This window comes from Macaca mulatta, chromosome X (assembly GCF_049350105.2).
Source record: "Macaca mulatta isolate MMU2019108-1 chromosome X, T2T-MMU8v2.0, whole genome shotgun sequence".
In the NCBI taxonomy this organism is placed as follows: domain Eukaryota; kingdom Metazoa; phylum Chordata; class Mammalia; order Primates; family Cercopithecidae; genus Macaca; species Macaca mulatta.
This window is the reverse complement of record NC_133426.1, coordinates 36,367,412-36,385,201: the sequence shown is the minus strand read 5'-3', so window position 1 is coordinate 36,385,201 and position 17,790 is coordinate 36,367,412. Positions and strand designations below refer to the sequence as shown.

The 17,790-nt window shown below is 35.5% G+C and overlaps 1 protein-coding gene across 1 annotated transcript in view; it reads right to left on the bottom strand.

Moving 5' to 3' along the window:
* CFAP47 (cilia and flagella associated protein 47) overlaps positions 1 to 17,790 on the bottom strand; it is a 427,534-nt gene that overhangs the window by 49,061 nt on the left and 360,683 nt on the right. Inside the window, exon 58 of the mRNA XM_015127166.3 lies at positions 646 to 805. Coding sequence (XP_014982652.3) covers positions 646 to 805 — 160 coding nt within the window. The remainder of the gene's footprint in view (positions 1 to 645; positions 806 to 17,790) is intronic.

The window sequence follows — 17,790 nt, the reverse complement described above, 5'->3', positions numbered from 1 at the left end:
AAATACGCACATGTAGGACGAAGTAAAAATTTATTTTTAACTAAGATTTTCAGACTATCATTTAATTAAACTATAAGAACAGAGAACACATTTAGATTTTGCACCATTATTGAATTTTGCTTAATTTCCAGCTAAGCAAGAAAGATACAAGTAACTTGCATTCTGGCAATGGCAGAATACCTCTAGTCATGGCAGTTTCATATGATGGATAGCATATCCACCTGGCACAGTGTGAATTCCAGTATCATGAATTCACTTCACTCAGGCAAGCTGTTTTAGGTTGTCCTCCGTATACTGATTACTTATTATGTTAGCAGTCACTATTTTCCATGTCAGAAAGGAGTCCCTTTGCATGTCTCTGACTTTGATTCACTGATAATGATACTTAAGATTAAACGTGTTCATCATCTGAGCTTCAAATCAACCATTAGATATATATGTATATAAATATATTATTTTCTATACATTATATATATCCATATAACAAATATATTTTCCTCCTCTGAACATATGAATTTCAACAGTTCAGAGAATATAAAATCATGAGCTTGATATTATATATGTATAACACGTAAAAGAAACCTAGCATGTCAGTGGCTGTCAAAATAAAATTACTTTCCTTCAATGTCTTTATTTAAATGTTACCTTTTAAATTCTACATCCAACTCATCAAAATTGTCAATAGGCCAATATTTTCCATTTGCTTTTGTCATCTCAACAATAACCATTGTTTTGTGTAATTTCATAATTTTGGGTATAAATAACAATGAGATATCTACATTTCCTTTAGGAGGCAGTGTAATTCCTGGAAAACACACAAAAAATAATTTTTAATGGGGTAAACATTAACAGATGATAATTTTAACAGGAGAAAGTAATCACCTAATTTGATTACTGATTATCAATTTTTAAAAACTGCTTCTAACAAAAAACACATTATACAAAATTATAAGTTCACTTCACTATTTTACCTTAGACGTCATCAACCTTATTTTTTTATTATTATTATACTTTAAGTTCTGGGTTACATGTGCAGAATGTGCAGTTTTGTTACATAGGTATATACATGCCATGGTGGTGTGCTGCACCCATCAACCCATCACCTACATTAGGTATTTCTCCTAATGTTATCCCTCCCCTAGGCCCTCACCCCCCGACATACCCCAGTGTGTGATGTTCCCCTCCCTGTGTCCATGTGTTCTCATTGTTAACTCTCACGAGTGAGAACATGCAGTGTTTGGTTTTCTGATCTTGTGATAGTTTGCTGAGGATGATGGTTTCCAGCTTCATCCATGTCCCTGCAAAGGACATGAACTCATTCTTTTTTATAGCTGCATAGTATTCCATGGTGTATATGTGCCACATAATCCAATCTATCATTGATGGACATTTGGGTTGGTTCCAAGTCTTTGCTATCATGAATAGTGCTGCAATAAACATACATGTGCATGTGTCTTTATCATAGAATGATTTATAATCCTTTGGGTCAAATGGTATTTCTACTTCTAGATCCTTGAGGAATAGCCACACTGTCTTCCACAACGGTTGAACTAATTTATACTCCCAACGGTGTGTTCCTGTTTTTCCACAACCTCTCCAGCATCTGTTGCTTCTTGACTTTTTAATGATCGCCATTCTAACTGGAATGAGATGGGATCTCATTGTGGTTTTGATTTGCATTTCTCTAATGACCAGTGATGGATGAGCATTTTTTCATATGTCTGTTGGCTGCATAAATGCCTTCTTTTGAGAAGTGTCTGTTCATATCCTTTGCCCATTTTTTGATGGGATGGTTTTTTTTTCTCGTAAATTTAAGTTCTTTGTAGATTCTGGATATTAGCCCTTTGTCAGATGGATAGATTGCAAAAATTTTCTCCCATTATGTAGGTTGCCTGTTCACTCTGATGATAGTTTCTTCTGATGTGCAGAAACTCTTTAGTTTAATTAGATCCCATTTGTCAATTTTGGCTTTTGTCACCATTGCTTTTGGTATTTTAGGCAGGAAGGCTTTGACCATGCCTATGTCCTGAATGGCATTGCCCAGGTTTTCTTCTAGGATTTTTATGGTCCTAGGTCTTAAGTCTTTTTAAAAGACATATTTTCCTGTAGTAAGAAGTTTCTCCTGAAGATGCTAGAAGAACTGAAGAAATGTTGAAAGTGATGGCTGAGGTTTCCCAGAGTGATAAAAGAACCAGAAAACCCATGAGTATTTTCATATGTTACCACATTTTTCAGAGGATAAAGTACAGCAAGTTTTGATCCTTTATTTTCTCATATGTTTCTCTAGACTATAATAGGTGCAAGTCTTTTCTAAGAGCCCCCAAATTGCTGCCACTAAAAGCTGTTAATTTATTTAGCTGATCCATGAGGAAAGACAAAGCTTATCTGTGAAAGAAAGGGTCATCTGCTCCTAGTTGTGAAAACCAGAAGACAGAAAAACTGACAGCATTTTCTTGTGGTCCGATGGATTAGAATTTTTCAACTTTTACCGTGCATAAGAATCACATGAGAAACTTGATAGACATGGAACCTGCAGAGCCTCATCCCTAGAGATTCTGATTTATTTAGGCTGAACTAGGGCCCAGGAAGCTGCACGATTAAGTAGCACCTTATAGGATCCAAAGGCAGATGGCCATGAGACCTTATTTAAAAAAAAAAAAAAAAAGTTACCTCTTGGACAAGTTTCCAGAGGTATGAAGAATGTTAAGCTTCGGGCCATTTGTAACAGCGAGGGTTTCCAAGCCTATAAATGTCTACTTTTATTTAGAAAAGTAACACTGTTTTACAAGATAATAGAGGATTATTGACTACACTCATTTTTTATTCTGTTGTAAGACTGATGATAATCAAAGTCATTTTTCTCAAATAAAATTATTTTATTAAACTCTTAAGAACATCACAAATGGAAATTAAAAATGGCCCCTTTGCAAAACTTTCCAACTGAAAATTCTTGTAAATTTTCAAATTTTAAATTTTATTCCTTGAGGAAATTAAAACATTCTAAGGCCTAGTAACATTGTTAATAATAATAATTAATATAATTAATAGTTAATATTTGTTGAGTATTGACTATATTCAGGCTCTGTGCTAAGCATTTTTATACAATTTATTTAATTCTCAGAAAACCACCATAAATTAAGTGCTTTTACGTTTCTCATTTTAGAAATGAAAAAATTGACACAATGTAATTAAATAACTTGCCCAAGGTCCCCTTGAAAGACTGTGTTGTTTACTAAGATATCTAAACCAGGGGTCCCCAACCCTCAGGCGGTGGACCAGTAAGAGTCTATGACCTGTTAGGAACTGGGTCGCACAGCAGGAGGTGAGCAGCAGGTGGGTGAGCATTACCACTTGAGCTCTGCCTCCTGTTAGATCAGTGACTGTGTTAGATTCTCATAGGAGAGCGAGCCCTGTTGTGAACTGCACGTATGTAGGATCTAGGTTGCAGGCTGCTTATGAGAATCTAACTAATGCTGATGATCTGAGGCAGAACAGTCTCATCCCAAAAATCTCCCCCGACCCCGTCTGCATCTGTGGAAAAATTGTCTTTCATGAAACCGATCCCTGGTGCCACAGAGCTTGGGGACTGCTGATCTAAACAAAGTCAATTATCTTCAATTTTGTTTTTATGAGTTCTATATTGCCATGAATCGTTGTATGAAATAGATAAAGTTAATTAATATAAACGCACTTCCTAAAAAATTGTTATACATTATGAAGGTCATTACATTTTGTACACACAGAGATATTTGCAAGAACTTGTAAAATATATTTGAACCCAACCTACTCTTTTGTTTTTGACTAGTATTTTTATTGTGGTTCTCAGTTATTCTTAGTACAATAACATAGATTTTCTACTGTGACTTTAAATCTACAAACCTCCCTTCAAGGTAATGAGAGTAAGCTAGATGACTGTATATTTCACAGGTCATAAGTGCAAATGTTATTAAGAGTATAGTTTATGGAGATTTCATTATGTTTAATTTCAGGGAAACTATGGATTAATTCATTTTAAAATATGTTTGGATAACAACAGCAAAGGCTAACTCAAATCAACCATGCATGCGTCCCCAAGGAGATAAAGTTTAGAAATTATAACTTAGCCTTACACAAGATTACATTATTACTAAAAAAAATTATATTACCACTAAAAATAAATCTAGGCTTTTAGACAGTGAAGATAGTGCAAGAAGTCAAGACAGATAAAAAAAAAAAAAGGTAGCTCATTACTTACACCATGATTTCTTTTAACATTTAAATTGAAAGTATAGAAAGATGATGCCATGACAAACATGCCCATTTTATTAAAAATCTAGTACCCCATTTGTGGTTGTAACTTTCTTACCAAGCCTACAAGTAGAACTGAAGTTCATTATTGAATTCACCACAGGTGTCTTTGGCTATTATTATACCCTTGGATGGATAAGAACCACTCTGTAATGCTGTTAACTTCCAAGAAATCACTGAAAATTAACATTGAAAAGAACTTTGAGAATGTATCAAGTTCATTTTTCATCTCATAAATTAGTTTTATTTTATATGGTTTTCCCATTGCCCTACTAATACTTTGACTAAGGACAGGAAAGCTGTTCTTCCTTCTAATTAAAAATCTATCATTGACAGGCATTTGGGTTGCTTCCAAGTCGTTGCTATTGTAAATAGTGCTGCAATAAACATACGTGAGCATATGTCTTTAGAGTAGAATGATTTATAATCATTCGGGTATATACCCAGTAATGGGATTGCTGGGTCAAATGGTATTTCTGGTTTTAGATCCTTGAGGAATCCCCAACTGTCTTCCACAATGGTTGAACTAATTTACACTCCCACCAACAGTGTAAAAGTGTTCCTATTCCTCCACATCCTTGCCAGCATCTGTTGTTTCCTGACTTTTTAATGATCGCCATTCCCACTGGCATAAGATGGTATCTCATTGTGATATTGATTTGCATTTCTCTAATGACCAGTGATGATGAGCTTTTTTTAAAAATATGTTTGGTGGCTGCATCAATGTCGTCTTTTGAGAAGTGTCTGTTCATCTCCTTCACCCACTTTTTGATGGAGCTGTTTTTTTCTTGTAAATTTATTTAAGTTCCTTACAGATTCTGGATATTAGGATGGAATACTGTCAGATGGAATACTGAACATGGAATATTATGCAGCCACAAAAAAGAATGAGTTCATGTCTTTTGCAGGGACATGGATGAAGCTGGAAACCATTATTCTAAGCAAACTAACGCAGGAACAGAAAGCCAAACACTGCATGTTCTCCCTCATAAGTGGGAGTTGAACAATGAGAACACATGGACACAGGGAGGAGAACATCACACACAAGTGCCTGTCGGGGGTGGGGGAAAAGGGGAGGGAGAGCATTAGGACAAATATCTAATGCATGTGGGGCTTAAAACCTAGATGACAGTTGATAGGTGCAGCAAACAACCACATCACGGCACATGTATACCTATGTAACGAACCTGCATGTTCAGCACACGTATCCCAGAACTTAAATTTAAAAAAAGAAACACCATGAATTACATATCAACAACAAAAAATCTACCCATGTTTTCTTCTAATACTTGCATGTTTTCATTTTTATAGTTAAATATGTGATCCATTTGTAATTTACATATGTCTGAAGTGAAGAATTTATCTAACGTTATTGATTTTTGAACATGGAACTAATGATCAAAAAACACACTTATTTAAAAGAGTACGATTTTGAAATGCTAGCTTCATAGCATTTCCATATATATTTGGGTTTATTTCAGGATTTGCAAGAAGTTTGCTTTGGTCTTTCTGTCACTTCATGTGTCAATTATAGATTATAGATGCTCTATTTTCTAGTGAGACTAACTGCCTTCTTTCCCAGCTCATTTTTTAAAATAACATTTAAAATTTGCAATGAATGGTTAGGTCCAGGGAGCAGACTGGGGTGGGGGAACAAATGGTATTTTTAATGCCATCACCCTACATTTATACATCAGTTTAGGGATATCGAAAATTTTTGTCCACCCATACCTACCCAAGAAGAAAAACATAGTGTTTATTTTTCTTATTTGAGTACCAACCTTATTGTATAAAGTGTTTCTAGGTTCTCGGAATAGGTTTTCAGCTAGTCTTAGTTTTCAGCGCTACTAGAAGTTAAACACATCTTCATATGTGTTTACCAGGAAGCTGGAAATAATTACATCAGTTGTATGTATCTTCTGACTGGGAAATCTAGCTAGTATAATGATTATATTTATTAGATTAAGTAATCTAATAAAACATATTATAAACTCAAAATGTTTGAGTTTTTTTCTTTCTTTTATAATCCATTTCCATGCGGTAACTACATAATTTAACTATAGACAAATTTATTATTTTCCGTTACGGTCATCATCCTTAAAGTTCAACAGTACTAAGCATCTGGGGAAAATATGCATATTTAATTTACATAACTTATTTTACACATGTATACATATTTTAAAAGAGTTATACATTATTTTTAGAATTTCAGAAACCCTGATAATAAATCATGTTTAGTATCTCAGGAATACTAAAAATAATGACATTATTATTATTATTAATATTTGTGCTTTGCTTTTAAAATCTACCATAGCCCAGTTACAATTAGCATTCAAATTTTATTTCATGTATATTTAAAATTGCTATTTTGATTGTTCTTTTCATTAAAGGTATTAGAAATTTTTACCCTTTGAACTCCTATTTGAAATATGGAAATGAGGTTTTCTGTCTTTTTTTCTTTTTTTGACATGGAGTCTTGGTATCTCCTAGGCTGGAGTGCAGTGGTGCAATCTCTGCTCACTGCAAGCTCCGCCTCCCAGATTCACTCCATTCTCTTGCCTCAGCCTCCGGAGTAGCTGGGACTTACAGGCGCCCGCCAGCACGCCCAGCTGATTTTTTGTATTTTTCGTAGAGACGGGGTTTCACCGTGTTAGCCAGGATGGTCTCGATCTCCTGACCTCGTGATCCACCCGCCTCGGCCTCCCAAAGTGCTGGGATTACAGGCGTGAGCCACCGCGCCAGGCAGGTTTTCTGTCTTTCAAGAAATTTTTTTCAAGATAGTAAAGTGAACATAACCCTAATTTTAGTAATAAAATTGTTTCATCTTGGGCAATTCATTTTTCATTACTTTAGTTGTATTATATTTCTGCTCCTGTTTTTTAATAAACTGTGCACAATTTCTAATAATTACTGTGGCATCAGAAATGGCCCATGTCAGATAATCCAAGAGACACTAAGAAATTTGCTAGCACCGGCCAGGTGCAGTGGCTCACGCCTGTAATCCCAGCTCTTTGGGAGGCCGAGGCGGGCGGATCACAAGGTCAGGATATCAAGACCATCCTGGCCAGCATGGTGAAACCCTGTCTCTAGTAAAAATACAAAAAAAAAACTATCTGGGTGTGGCGGTGCACGCCTGTAGTCCCAGCTACTCGGGAAGCTGAGGCAGGAGAATCGCTTGAACCTGGGAGGCAGAGGCTGCAGTGAGCCGAGATCGCATCACTGCACTCTAGCCTGGCGACAGGACAAGACAAGACTCTGTCTCAAAAAATAAATAAATAAATAAATAAAAAATAAAAAAAGAAATATACTCGCACCATAAGTAGTACTATTATTTTTGTTATACTGGTTTATTTTAAATAAGAATTCAAGTTTTTTATTTTTAATTAAGAATACTTATTTTTATTTTTGAAACAAAGTGATCAAGAACGTGACTTTTCATTAACCATTTTCAAACATAAAATCGATGTATTTTTCCATATGAGTACTTCGTATTTCCAGTAGTTAATTTTTTTTAAAATAAAAATGGAACATAATTACTCTATTGGTGGTTTGAAGGAGAGTCCCATCCTGTAACTGGTTCTTCTGAGATGTTAGGGGCTGAATCGTGCCCCCAACATAAAATTCATATGTTGAAACCTTATCCCCAGTACTTCTTAATGTGATTGTATTTGGAAGTTAGGCCTTTAAAGAGTTGATTAAGTGAAAATTAGGTTATTAGTGTGGGCTCTAATCCAATATGACTGGTGACCTTATAAGAAGATAAAATTTGAACACAGAGAGACACTGGGGGCAAATGCACTGATAAAAGACCACATGAAGACACAGCTTGCCCAGGAAAGAGGCCTCAGAAGAAATTAAACCTGCTGACACCTTGACATTGGACTTGTAGCCTCTAGAACTGTGAGAAAGAAAATTTCATTTAAGTCAGTCCGCAGCATTTTGTTATGGCAGCCCTAGCAAACTAATTCGTGAGATTATCTTTTCTTTTTATATATTATCCCAGAGTCTGTGGCATGGATGTCATTAAATTTACTTACAGAGATTCTAACTTCTTGCACTCAAAACATAGGGCAGATAGAAAAACATCATCTGACTGCCATTTGGTTGCTATGATGATGGAAAAGCTAGGGATGAACCATTCTCCCTTTCCTACCTATACCCCCTTGACCCAATGGAAGTATCTACTGAATAGCGAGAAGGGCATTTAAGGGATTACATTTTTCTCCGAAAGAATTAGAGACTGTTGCTGTTTTACCCTGTTAACCTTTCAGAGAGCTAGCTAATGTTTGATTTAATGGAAGGTTATCCAAAGTAGACACTGTCAAAGGAAATAGTATAGAAAAAGGAAACATAAGTAGAAGGTCACATTACTCATACACGCAACTGGGGAAGAAACACAAATCCATGCTTCTTAGAAAAATTTTCAGTTTGAGACATGACAGAAACATAAGTAGAAGGTCACATTACTCATACACGCAACTGGGGAAGAAACACAAATCCATGCTTCTTAGAAAAATTTTCAGTTTGAGACATGACATAATGCTTTTTAAGTAGGTTTTGGGGTTATTCAGTGCAAATATGATTGCTAAGGTAAACTTTACAACATGGGCTAAGTACCTGTGAGTTCAAGTTTTATGTTTTCTTTTTAACAATACATTAGCACAAATAATAAAATTATACTTAAAGCAAAAATTGCTTTTACTGTGAACACTTCACTACTGGCTCAAAATGAGTGAACAATCCATTATCAGAGACTGTTGATAGGAGGCACAATGAAGGAGAAAGTTTCCTGACATTGAGGACTGTCAAGCACACATTGTATAACCACCGACATTTATAATAGGGAAGCGTTTCTGGCTTTACACGTGTGTTTAGAATAGAATATCTTAATGCTTCTTCCATCTCTATTACTCTATGATAACATTTTTCTTTATATGTTGAAAAAACAACTAAGATTTAAAAAATTATTAAGAAACTGTATATTTTTCTAGGAAAGTAGCTGGTTTTAATTTTAATTAAATTACCCACAGATAATTTTAAGATAAAATAATGTCTCCTACTATTACTACTATAACTAATATATCTTATTGATCAATCATCATGTCTTCCTCTTCCTCTGCACTGTACTAAGAGAAGTTTAATTCTGTGCTCAATTATTCACTATTTCTGGGAAATCAGGAAAGTTATTTATATTTATAAGTGAGATTTCCTTCATATAAAAAAGGAAGCTAATATAATATACACATCAAGGTTTTGTTACGGCAAGGGTACAACCCCAGGCCTGTCTAGATAATTCCATTTTGTGCAATATGGTTTTTATTCTACATTACTTTATTCTTCTGTTTAATCGTTTAGAAAATACTATGTGTTGCGCATTATAATAAACACTGAAGATAAAATATTAAAGAAAACACATCTCCTGTTTTCTTGAGTCAGAGATTCCAGAATGTGTTGGCAAGTGAGAGTAGACATTAATAAATAAATAAAATGTATAATACTTATGGTGTTACATAAAACAGTTAAAGGTTAGAGAGTGAAATCAACATTAATACAGGGTGTTCCAGAAAGGTCTTTGTGATAAGGTGTCACTTGAGCAGAGCACCTAAAGAAGTTTGAGAAGCCTCACATATATCTGTAGGGGGAATATTGAGATAGCTGGAGGATATATGAGTCTGGATTTAAAGGAGAGGTTGAGACGGGGGCTATCAATTTAGAAGTTGATATTTCATGTGTGAATAAATGAGATTCCATCAGAAATGAATGTGGATAGAAATAAAAAGAGAAGATAGCTTCTAGGAAATTAGGGGGGCAGGAACAGCAAAGGAGAATGAGCAGGGCTCACTAAAGAAATAGAAGAAGAATAAAGGGAGAATTGATTCCTGGAGATAAACTGTTTCCAAAACAGTGAGAGATCAAGTGTGTCAAGTAGTGCTCATGGATTGAGCAAGATGAGGACTGCATATGACGGATAATTATGGCATGTTAGGTTACTAGTTAATTAAAAGAGCAGTATTAGAGAGTAAAAGAGAATGATGGTGAATAAAACTGGATTAGCTTGGGTGAGATAATGATATAAGAAGTGAGGGCAGTAAATACAGTCAGGCTTTCAAATAGTTTTGCTATCAAGGAGGATCAGAGAAATGGGATGACAGTGATAGGGTCAGGGGATAAAGAGCAGTATGACTTTTAAACTGAGTGCTATTGTAACATGCGTATTCTGATAAGAAGAATCAATTAAAAATGTATTATGGAAGGTCGGGTTATGAGCGGTGGCTCACGCCTGTAATCCCAGCACTTTGGGAGGCTGATGCGGGTGGATTGTTCAGGAGATCGAAACCATCCTGGCTAACATGGTGAAACCCCATCTCCACTAAAACTACAAAAAAACTAGCCGGGCGAGGTGGCGGGCGCCTGTAGTCCCAGCTGCTGGGGAGGCTGAGGCAGGAGAATGGCGTGAACCCGGGAGGCGGACCTTGCAGTGAGCCGAGATCGCGCCACTGCACTCCAGCCTGGGCGACAGGGCGAGACTCCCTCTCAAAAAAAAAAAAAAAAAAATGTATTATGGAAAACAGAGGAGAAAATTGGACAGCTTCACATGATTGAGTAGGTACCAGATTCAGTAAACTGGTGGAGGACTAGCCAATAAGAGCACAGAGTCCTTTTTTGATGTAATGTGAGGGAAGGCAAGGCACATGGATGCACATAAAATTAAGCTGATCTATTAATGTGTAATGACAGAAACAGACAATTTGCCTCTGTTTTGCCTCTATATTCTTAATAAAATAGGAGGAGTATCAGTGAGAAAAGGGGCGAAAGTGTTACATGTCACTAGCAGTCTTCAGGTTTCAATTAACTATAGGAAATTTTACTATAGCAAATTTCAATAAAGGAAAATGACGTCCCATCACAAGTTCATCACTCACACACATTTTACCTATTTATCTACCTCCCTTTCTCTCTACTATCTATATATATCCACCTACTAATCTACCTCTTGTACAGGCCTGGTATTCATAACTCCTAAGCAGGTATTAGTCCTCTTTTTGTTATAATATTTACCTGTATTTCTGAATTGAAGGAAACTGCATAAAATAACAGAAAAGAGAAATGACACTGTGCTTTGTGTTCCATTTAATAAAACCGGACACTTACAAGTGATTTTAATAGATTCAGTTTCTGCTCTCTTCATAGAAATAGTCTGGTGGTATAAATAGGTCTAAATTTCAGGTTATGGATATTTTTTTTAAAAGGGCACGCTGCCAGGCATCTTTGCGTAATGAGAGTTACAACCCTGTGTTTTTCAATAAAATCAGCAGCTTCACTGACTAGCTAGGAAACCCACACGCTTTATGCTATAAATCATAATTACAAATCTATATAATTGAAACCTGAGCTAAGTTAGGTGGAAAATTGAATATTTGACATAGTAGGGAAGAAGGTTTATTTTAAAATGTGAAACCATGCTTAGCTGCCAATGTAATTTGATAAACTTCCATGACAATTATCTGGAGATCCTGGCATGCTTTATGTAAAGCAGCAGTAAACATCATCATATGTCACTAAACACTGGGTTCTTGAAGACCTTTTCCAATTTATAAATAGTAGCCTTTTATTTCAAAAACATATTATTTTTCAAATAATATTTTTCTTATTTATTGTCAAACTAAATTATACATGTCAACTAAAATCAACATGACATGAGTCACAGCAATTATATCTCCCAAGGAAAGAAAATATAAATGTTTCTTTTCTAAATGCTGATGCTAGAACTCTGACAGTTGAGCTCTGGTTATTAGCAATCATATAAATATAAATGATGAACATTTTATCTTTTATAAATTAGATATGTTATAATTTTTATTGTTATGGCTCTTTCAAATTTGGTCTTGAGATCTATCTATTGATAGTGGACATTAGCCAAAATAGTCACAGTCTAGGAGAGCCCTGACGGGTGACGAGTTAGATTCAGGTGTGTGTGTTGGGTGAGACACAATGAGGAGGTGAAACCAAATGCAAAAAACAGAAGAAATCTATTATTCACAGGTCCCAGAGAAGTCAGGCATGAAGGCAGAGGACCAATGGCAAGTTCCTTGGAGTTCAACCAGCTGGTGGAGAATGTGAGTGTATGCGTATGTGTGTGTGTGTGTGTGTGTGTGTGTGTGTGTGTGTGTGTCTGTGACAGAGAGAGAGAGAGACAGAGAGAGAGAGAGAATATGTTGGGTTTGGGTTTTGGGCCAGTGGAGATGAGAAACAAGTGGGTTATCATAGCAAAAAAACACAAGGGGAGAGGAAGTCTTAACTAGGCCACCAGCATGACTGGGTTTCAAATAACTTACGTCAGGCCCAAAAATGGATGCCAAGTCAGCGACTATATTAAACAAATTTATGATAAGGTATTACAAATGCCAAGTATAGTGTATGTCTTCATCCTTTACACTGTTTTCTCATATTATATTTTTCTAATACAAAAATATTTGAGATAATTATAGATTCACATACAGTTGTAAGAAATGAAAGATTCCATGTACTCTTTACCCAATTATCTCCAATGATGACATCTTGTAATATTATAGTGAAGAAAAATCAGAATACTTATATTAATACAGTCAAGATATAGGAAAGTTCCACCACCACAGGAATCTCTCAGGTTGGCTTTTTATAGCCACCACCAACTCCTACCCCATTCCATTCCGGAATTACTACAACCACTAATCTGTTTTCCATTTCTATAATTTTGTCACATCAAGAATGTTGCATAAATGAAATCATACTGTATGCAACCTTTTGCAGTTGGCTTTTTCACTCAGTATATTTCCCTGGACATTCAATCAAGTTGCTGTGTTTATCAGTGCTTCATTCTTTTCTATTTCTAAGTGTACTCCATGGTATGGATAAACTAGGATTTGTTTAACCAGTCACGCATTGAAAATCATCTGGGTTGTTCACAGATTTCCACTATTATGAATAAATGTGCTAAGAATATTCAGTCACATGTTCTGGGGTAATACATATTTTCAATTTTCTGGGATAAATTTCCCATAGTTCAATGGTTGGATAGTGTATTAGTTGCACTTGTAACTTTATAAAAAGAGTTTTCCAGACTGGCTGTACCCTTTTATATTCTGACCAGCAATGTATGAGTGATCCAGTTTCTCTACATCCTTGCCAACATTTGTTGTTGTCATTGTCCTTTATTTTAGCTATTCTGGTAGGCTTGTAGTGAAATCCCACTGCTGTTTGATTTTACATTGCCCTAAAGATTAATGATGTTGAACACCTTTCAAAATGCGTTTATTAACCATCAGTATAATCTCTTTGGTGAAATGTCCCTTCATTTGTTTTCACCCATTTTCTAGTTGGATTTTATTTTATTATCAAGTTTTTGTCATTCTTTACATATTCTAGAAACAAACCATTTGTCAGATATGTGATTTGGATCTACTTTCTCCCAGTTTCTAGCTTTCAATTTCACCTTCTTCTCATCGGCTATCATAGGGAAAAATTTTAGTTTTGAGGATGTCTTATTTATTAATTTTTCCCCTTATGGAGCTTGCTATTGGAGAAATCTAAGAAATGTCTTTTGAGCACTATGTTAATTTTTGTGTAAGGTATGAGTACCTTGACAGGAACTGCAGGAAATCTATAGATCAATTTAGATAGCGCTGACATCCTTACTATATTGAATCTTCCAGTCAATGAAAATGGCATATGTCTTTATTTATTTATAAATCATTTAATTTTGTTATTTTCTGCATATACATCCTAAATAGGTTTTGTTAGATTTTTATTTTAGTTTTTCATTATTTTGGAAGATTATCAATTGTATTGAGTTTTAAATTTCAGTTTCTACATTTTGTTGCTAGTATATATAAATACAATTGATTTTTTGTGTTGTTCTTCTATACTGTGACTTGGTGAATTAACTTACTTATACATGCTTTTTTTTGATAGGTCTCTTGGAGTTTTCTAGTAGACAAACCTGGTCTGAAAATAGGGACAGTTTATTTCTTCCTTTACATTTTGTATATATTTTGTTTCTTTTGCTTGCCTCATTGTACTGCCTAGGACTTTCACTAGTATGTTAAATGAGTGGGGAGAGTGGGGATTCTTATGTTACTATCTATTTTAGGGGGAAAGTATGCAATGTTCATCACTGAACGTGATGTTAGCTATAGGTTTACTATGTAAGCGCTTTACCAGGTTGAGGAAGCTATTGATTCTCCTAGGTTGCAAAGAGTATTTATTTTAAATAAAGAATGGATATTGGTTTGTTTCTAACTCTACCCTGTACCAATGGACATAATCATGTAATTTTTCTGCCTTCATCTTTTAACAGATAAGATTACCTTAATGGAATTTCAAATATTAAATCAGCCTTTATTTCTGGAATAAACTCTCTGATCATGGTGTATACTTTTTGCTATATACTGATTGATTTAATTTGTTGATATTTTGTGACTAATTTCATGAATAACATTAGAATGTATTTTTACTTTCTTGTTACATGTTTTTGATTTTTGTATCAGAGTAATGCTGGCTTCATAGAATGAGTCTGGAAGTTTTCTTTCATCTTCTCTTTTCCGGAAGAGTTTGCAAAGGATTGGTGTTAACTCTTCTTTAAATGTTTGGGATAATTTACCAGCGAAGCTATCTAGGCCTGAAGATTTCTTTTAGGAAGGTTTTAAATTATGAATTCAATTTATTAAATAATAGTATATGACTATTCAGATTGTCTATTTCATCTTTGGTAAATGTTGGTAGTTTTTTTATTTCCTAAATATGGATAAATTTCATTAAAGTTGTTGGAATTATGTGTATAGAGTTGTTCATAGTACTGCTTTATTTCTTTAATGTCTGATGTTATCTGTAGTGATATTGCTATGGGTTGCATGAATATCTTTTGGGATTCCAACTTATTTATAATTTTAGCATATCACTTCATATAATTTTCTTAGTGGTTTTAAATAGGAATTTAATATACATAGGCAACTTATCACTGTCTACTGGTATCAATGTTTTACTACTTTAAGCAAAGCAAGCAAACCTTATGTTTTAAAATGTACTTGAGACTTGTTTCAGTCAGATATAGGAAGACACATAGACATAGCAATGACTGCCATGAAAAACTATTTTATACTCACAGATCCCTAAAGGCACAAAGCATAGTATGTCATACAGGGCCACATAGGGAAGTACCAGTGTTGTTCAGGAAGCTGTGAGGGGGGAAAAATTATGGGCAAGAACCTATATTTTGCTTTTTTATGGGATGAAATACAGGTGAGGTAAGCAGACAAAGCAAGTGTAGGACTGGTTACTTTGAATAATTTCACTGGGCTCTGGCTTGTAAGGGCTATCTCGTGTTGACTAGTCCCTGGCCTTGGGATGATTAGAGTAGAGGAATATTGGTGTGGAGTGTAAGAGCCTGATAGAAGAGGTGTGTGGGAGTATGGGCTCTGGATTGGTTACTTTGCACTTATAGATCCTCTCACAGATGATTTCTTTACTGTCTCTAGAAATTAGCTAACCCTGAGAGGGGCAGTTCCTCCCCAGTCAGCAAGACCTCAGATATCAAAGCATAAAGAATACAGAAAATAAGAAAATAGAGTCAATATACCTTAATTCCATTTAGATAACCTTATACTTCCTACATTGTATAATATCAACGTCTTAAGACATTCCTCTCTCTCTCTCTCTCTATGTATATATGTAACATGTACAAGGCAGTATAATTTTTACTTCAATCATCAAATATGATTTAAGAGATGAAGAGAAGCAGGGCAGTCTATTATATTATTATGTTTATCCATACTGATATTCTTTCTTTTTAAGTCTTTTTTAAAAAATTATTTCTTATCTGTTTCGAGAACATTCTTTAGCTATTTTTATGGACTGGTTTGCTTAAAATACATTCACTTTCTTTCCCTTTATATGAGAATATCTACATTTTCTCCTCATGTATAAAGAATATATTTTCTGAATATGGAATTCACAGTTTACAGTTACTTTCTTTCAGTATTTGAATAATGTATACCGCTTCCTTCTGACCTCCATGGTTTGGGATGAGCAATCTACTGTCATTTGAATTGGTGTTTCCCTATAAGTAATTCACTGTATCTCTCTGGTTACTTTCAAGGTTGTTTTGTGTGCGTGTGTCTTTAGTTTTCAGAAGGTTAATGATGATTTGTCTTGCCTTGAATTCCTTTTGCTTTACACTGATTGGAGTTTACTCAGTCTCTTGAATCTGTAGGGTTAGGTGCTTCATCAAATTCAGCAAGTTTTCAGACATTGTTTCTTTGAATAATTTTTCATTCCCACTCTCTCCTCTCCCTCTGGAGCTCTGATGACATACATTTTAGTTCTTTTGTTATTTTCCTACAGGTCCCTGGTACTCTGTTCATTTTTGTAAAATTCCATGTTCTCTCTGTTGTTCAGACCATGTAAATTATATTGATCTCTCCTCACTTTCACTGATTCTATACTTGATCATCTCCATTCTACTCTTGAGCCCATTTGGCAAGATACATATTTAATGTATTATATTTAATCAGTTCCATAACTTCTATTTTGTTCTTTATTCAACATTTTTTTCTGAGATTCTCTACTTTTTCATGTTTCATAAGAATTCAAAAGTGTTTCTTGAAGCAAAATTTGTAGAGACTCATGCTGCCTCATTGAAGATGGGGAGGGAAAGTTTGGCTTCCTGCTGTGCCCCACTGACACCAAGATATGAGATGGGACGCAGTAGAACACCAACTAGCTCACTTCTCACCACTTCATTTCACCTCCTTCATACCAAGTGGGAATAAAGGCTCAGTTTCCACTGGTCTTTGATCACATATGGGAAGAAAGAAAACAATGCCAGCTACCCTGCCTCAAATTCCTTCATTCTTTCTTGCTGATGCTTGATGGGGTATAGGCTGTGGTCCCCACAGGGCTCCACTCAATCCAAAAGGTTGAGGTGGGGCATGGCCTTGCTTTATACCCTAGCGGATCTTGCCAACACGGGTATGGAAAGAAAAATTGATTGCTTACTAACCAACTTGTACCACTTTCCTCAGTCTTACTGACAACTAGTGCAGATACTGGTGGCTACTCCCTCCAGGCACCAGCTCTTTAAATTTCATTGTTCCTGAGTGGAAACGGAATCTCATCTTGTGACTTAACCCTGTTGGTACCACCCTGGTAAGGTACTTGGAGATACATCTGTTTCTATCAGGAAGAAAATAGAAAATAGCTCCCTTCACACCTCTACCAACACCATTCTGGCAAGAGAATCACAGCACTGTGTGCTTCTGCTGGGGGAATGGCAGATTACTTCCTTACTTAGTCCCATCAGCACCACAGACAATACAAGGGGAAGGGAATCAGAGTGTGCTGCTTCTAAGGCATGAAAGTGCTCAGGGTTGGGGTGGAAAAATCAACGGCCTGCTTGTCCCCACTATAACTATTGGAGTGGGTGACATGTGGTTTTACCACTGATGCTTTGATGGAGTAGGGTGGGTG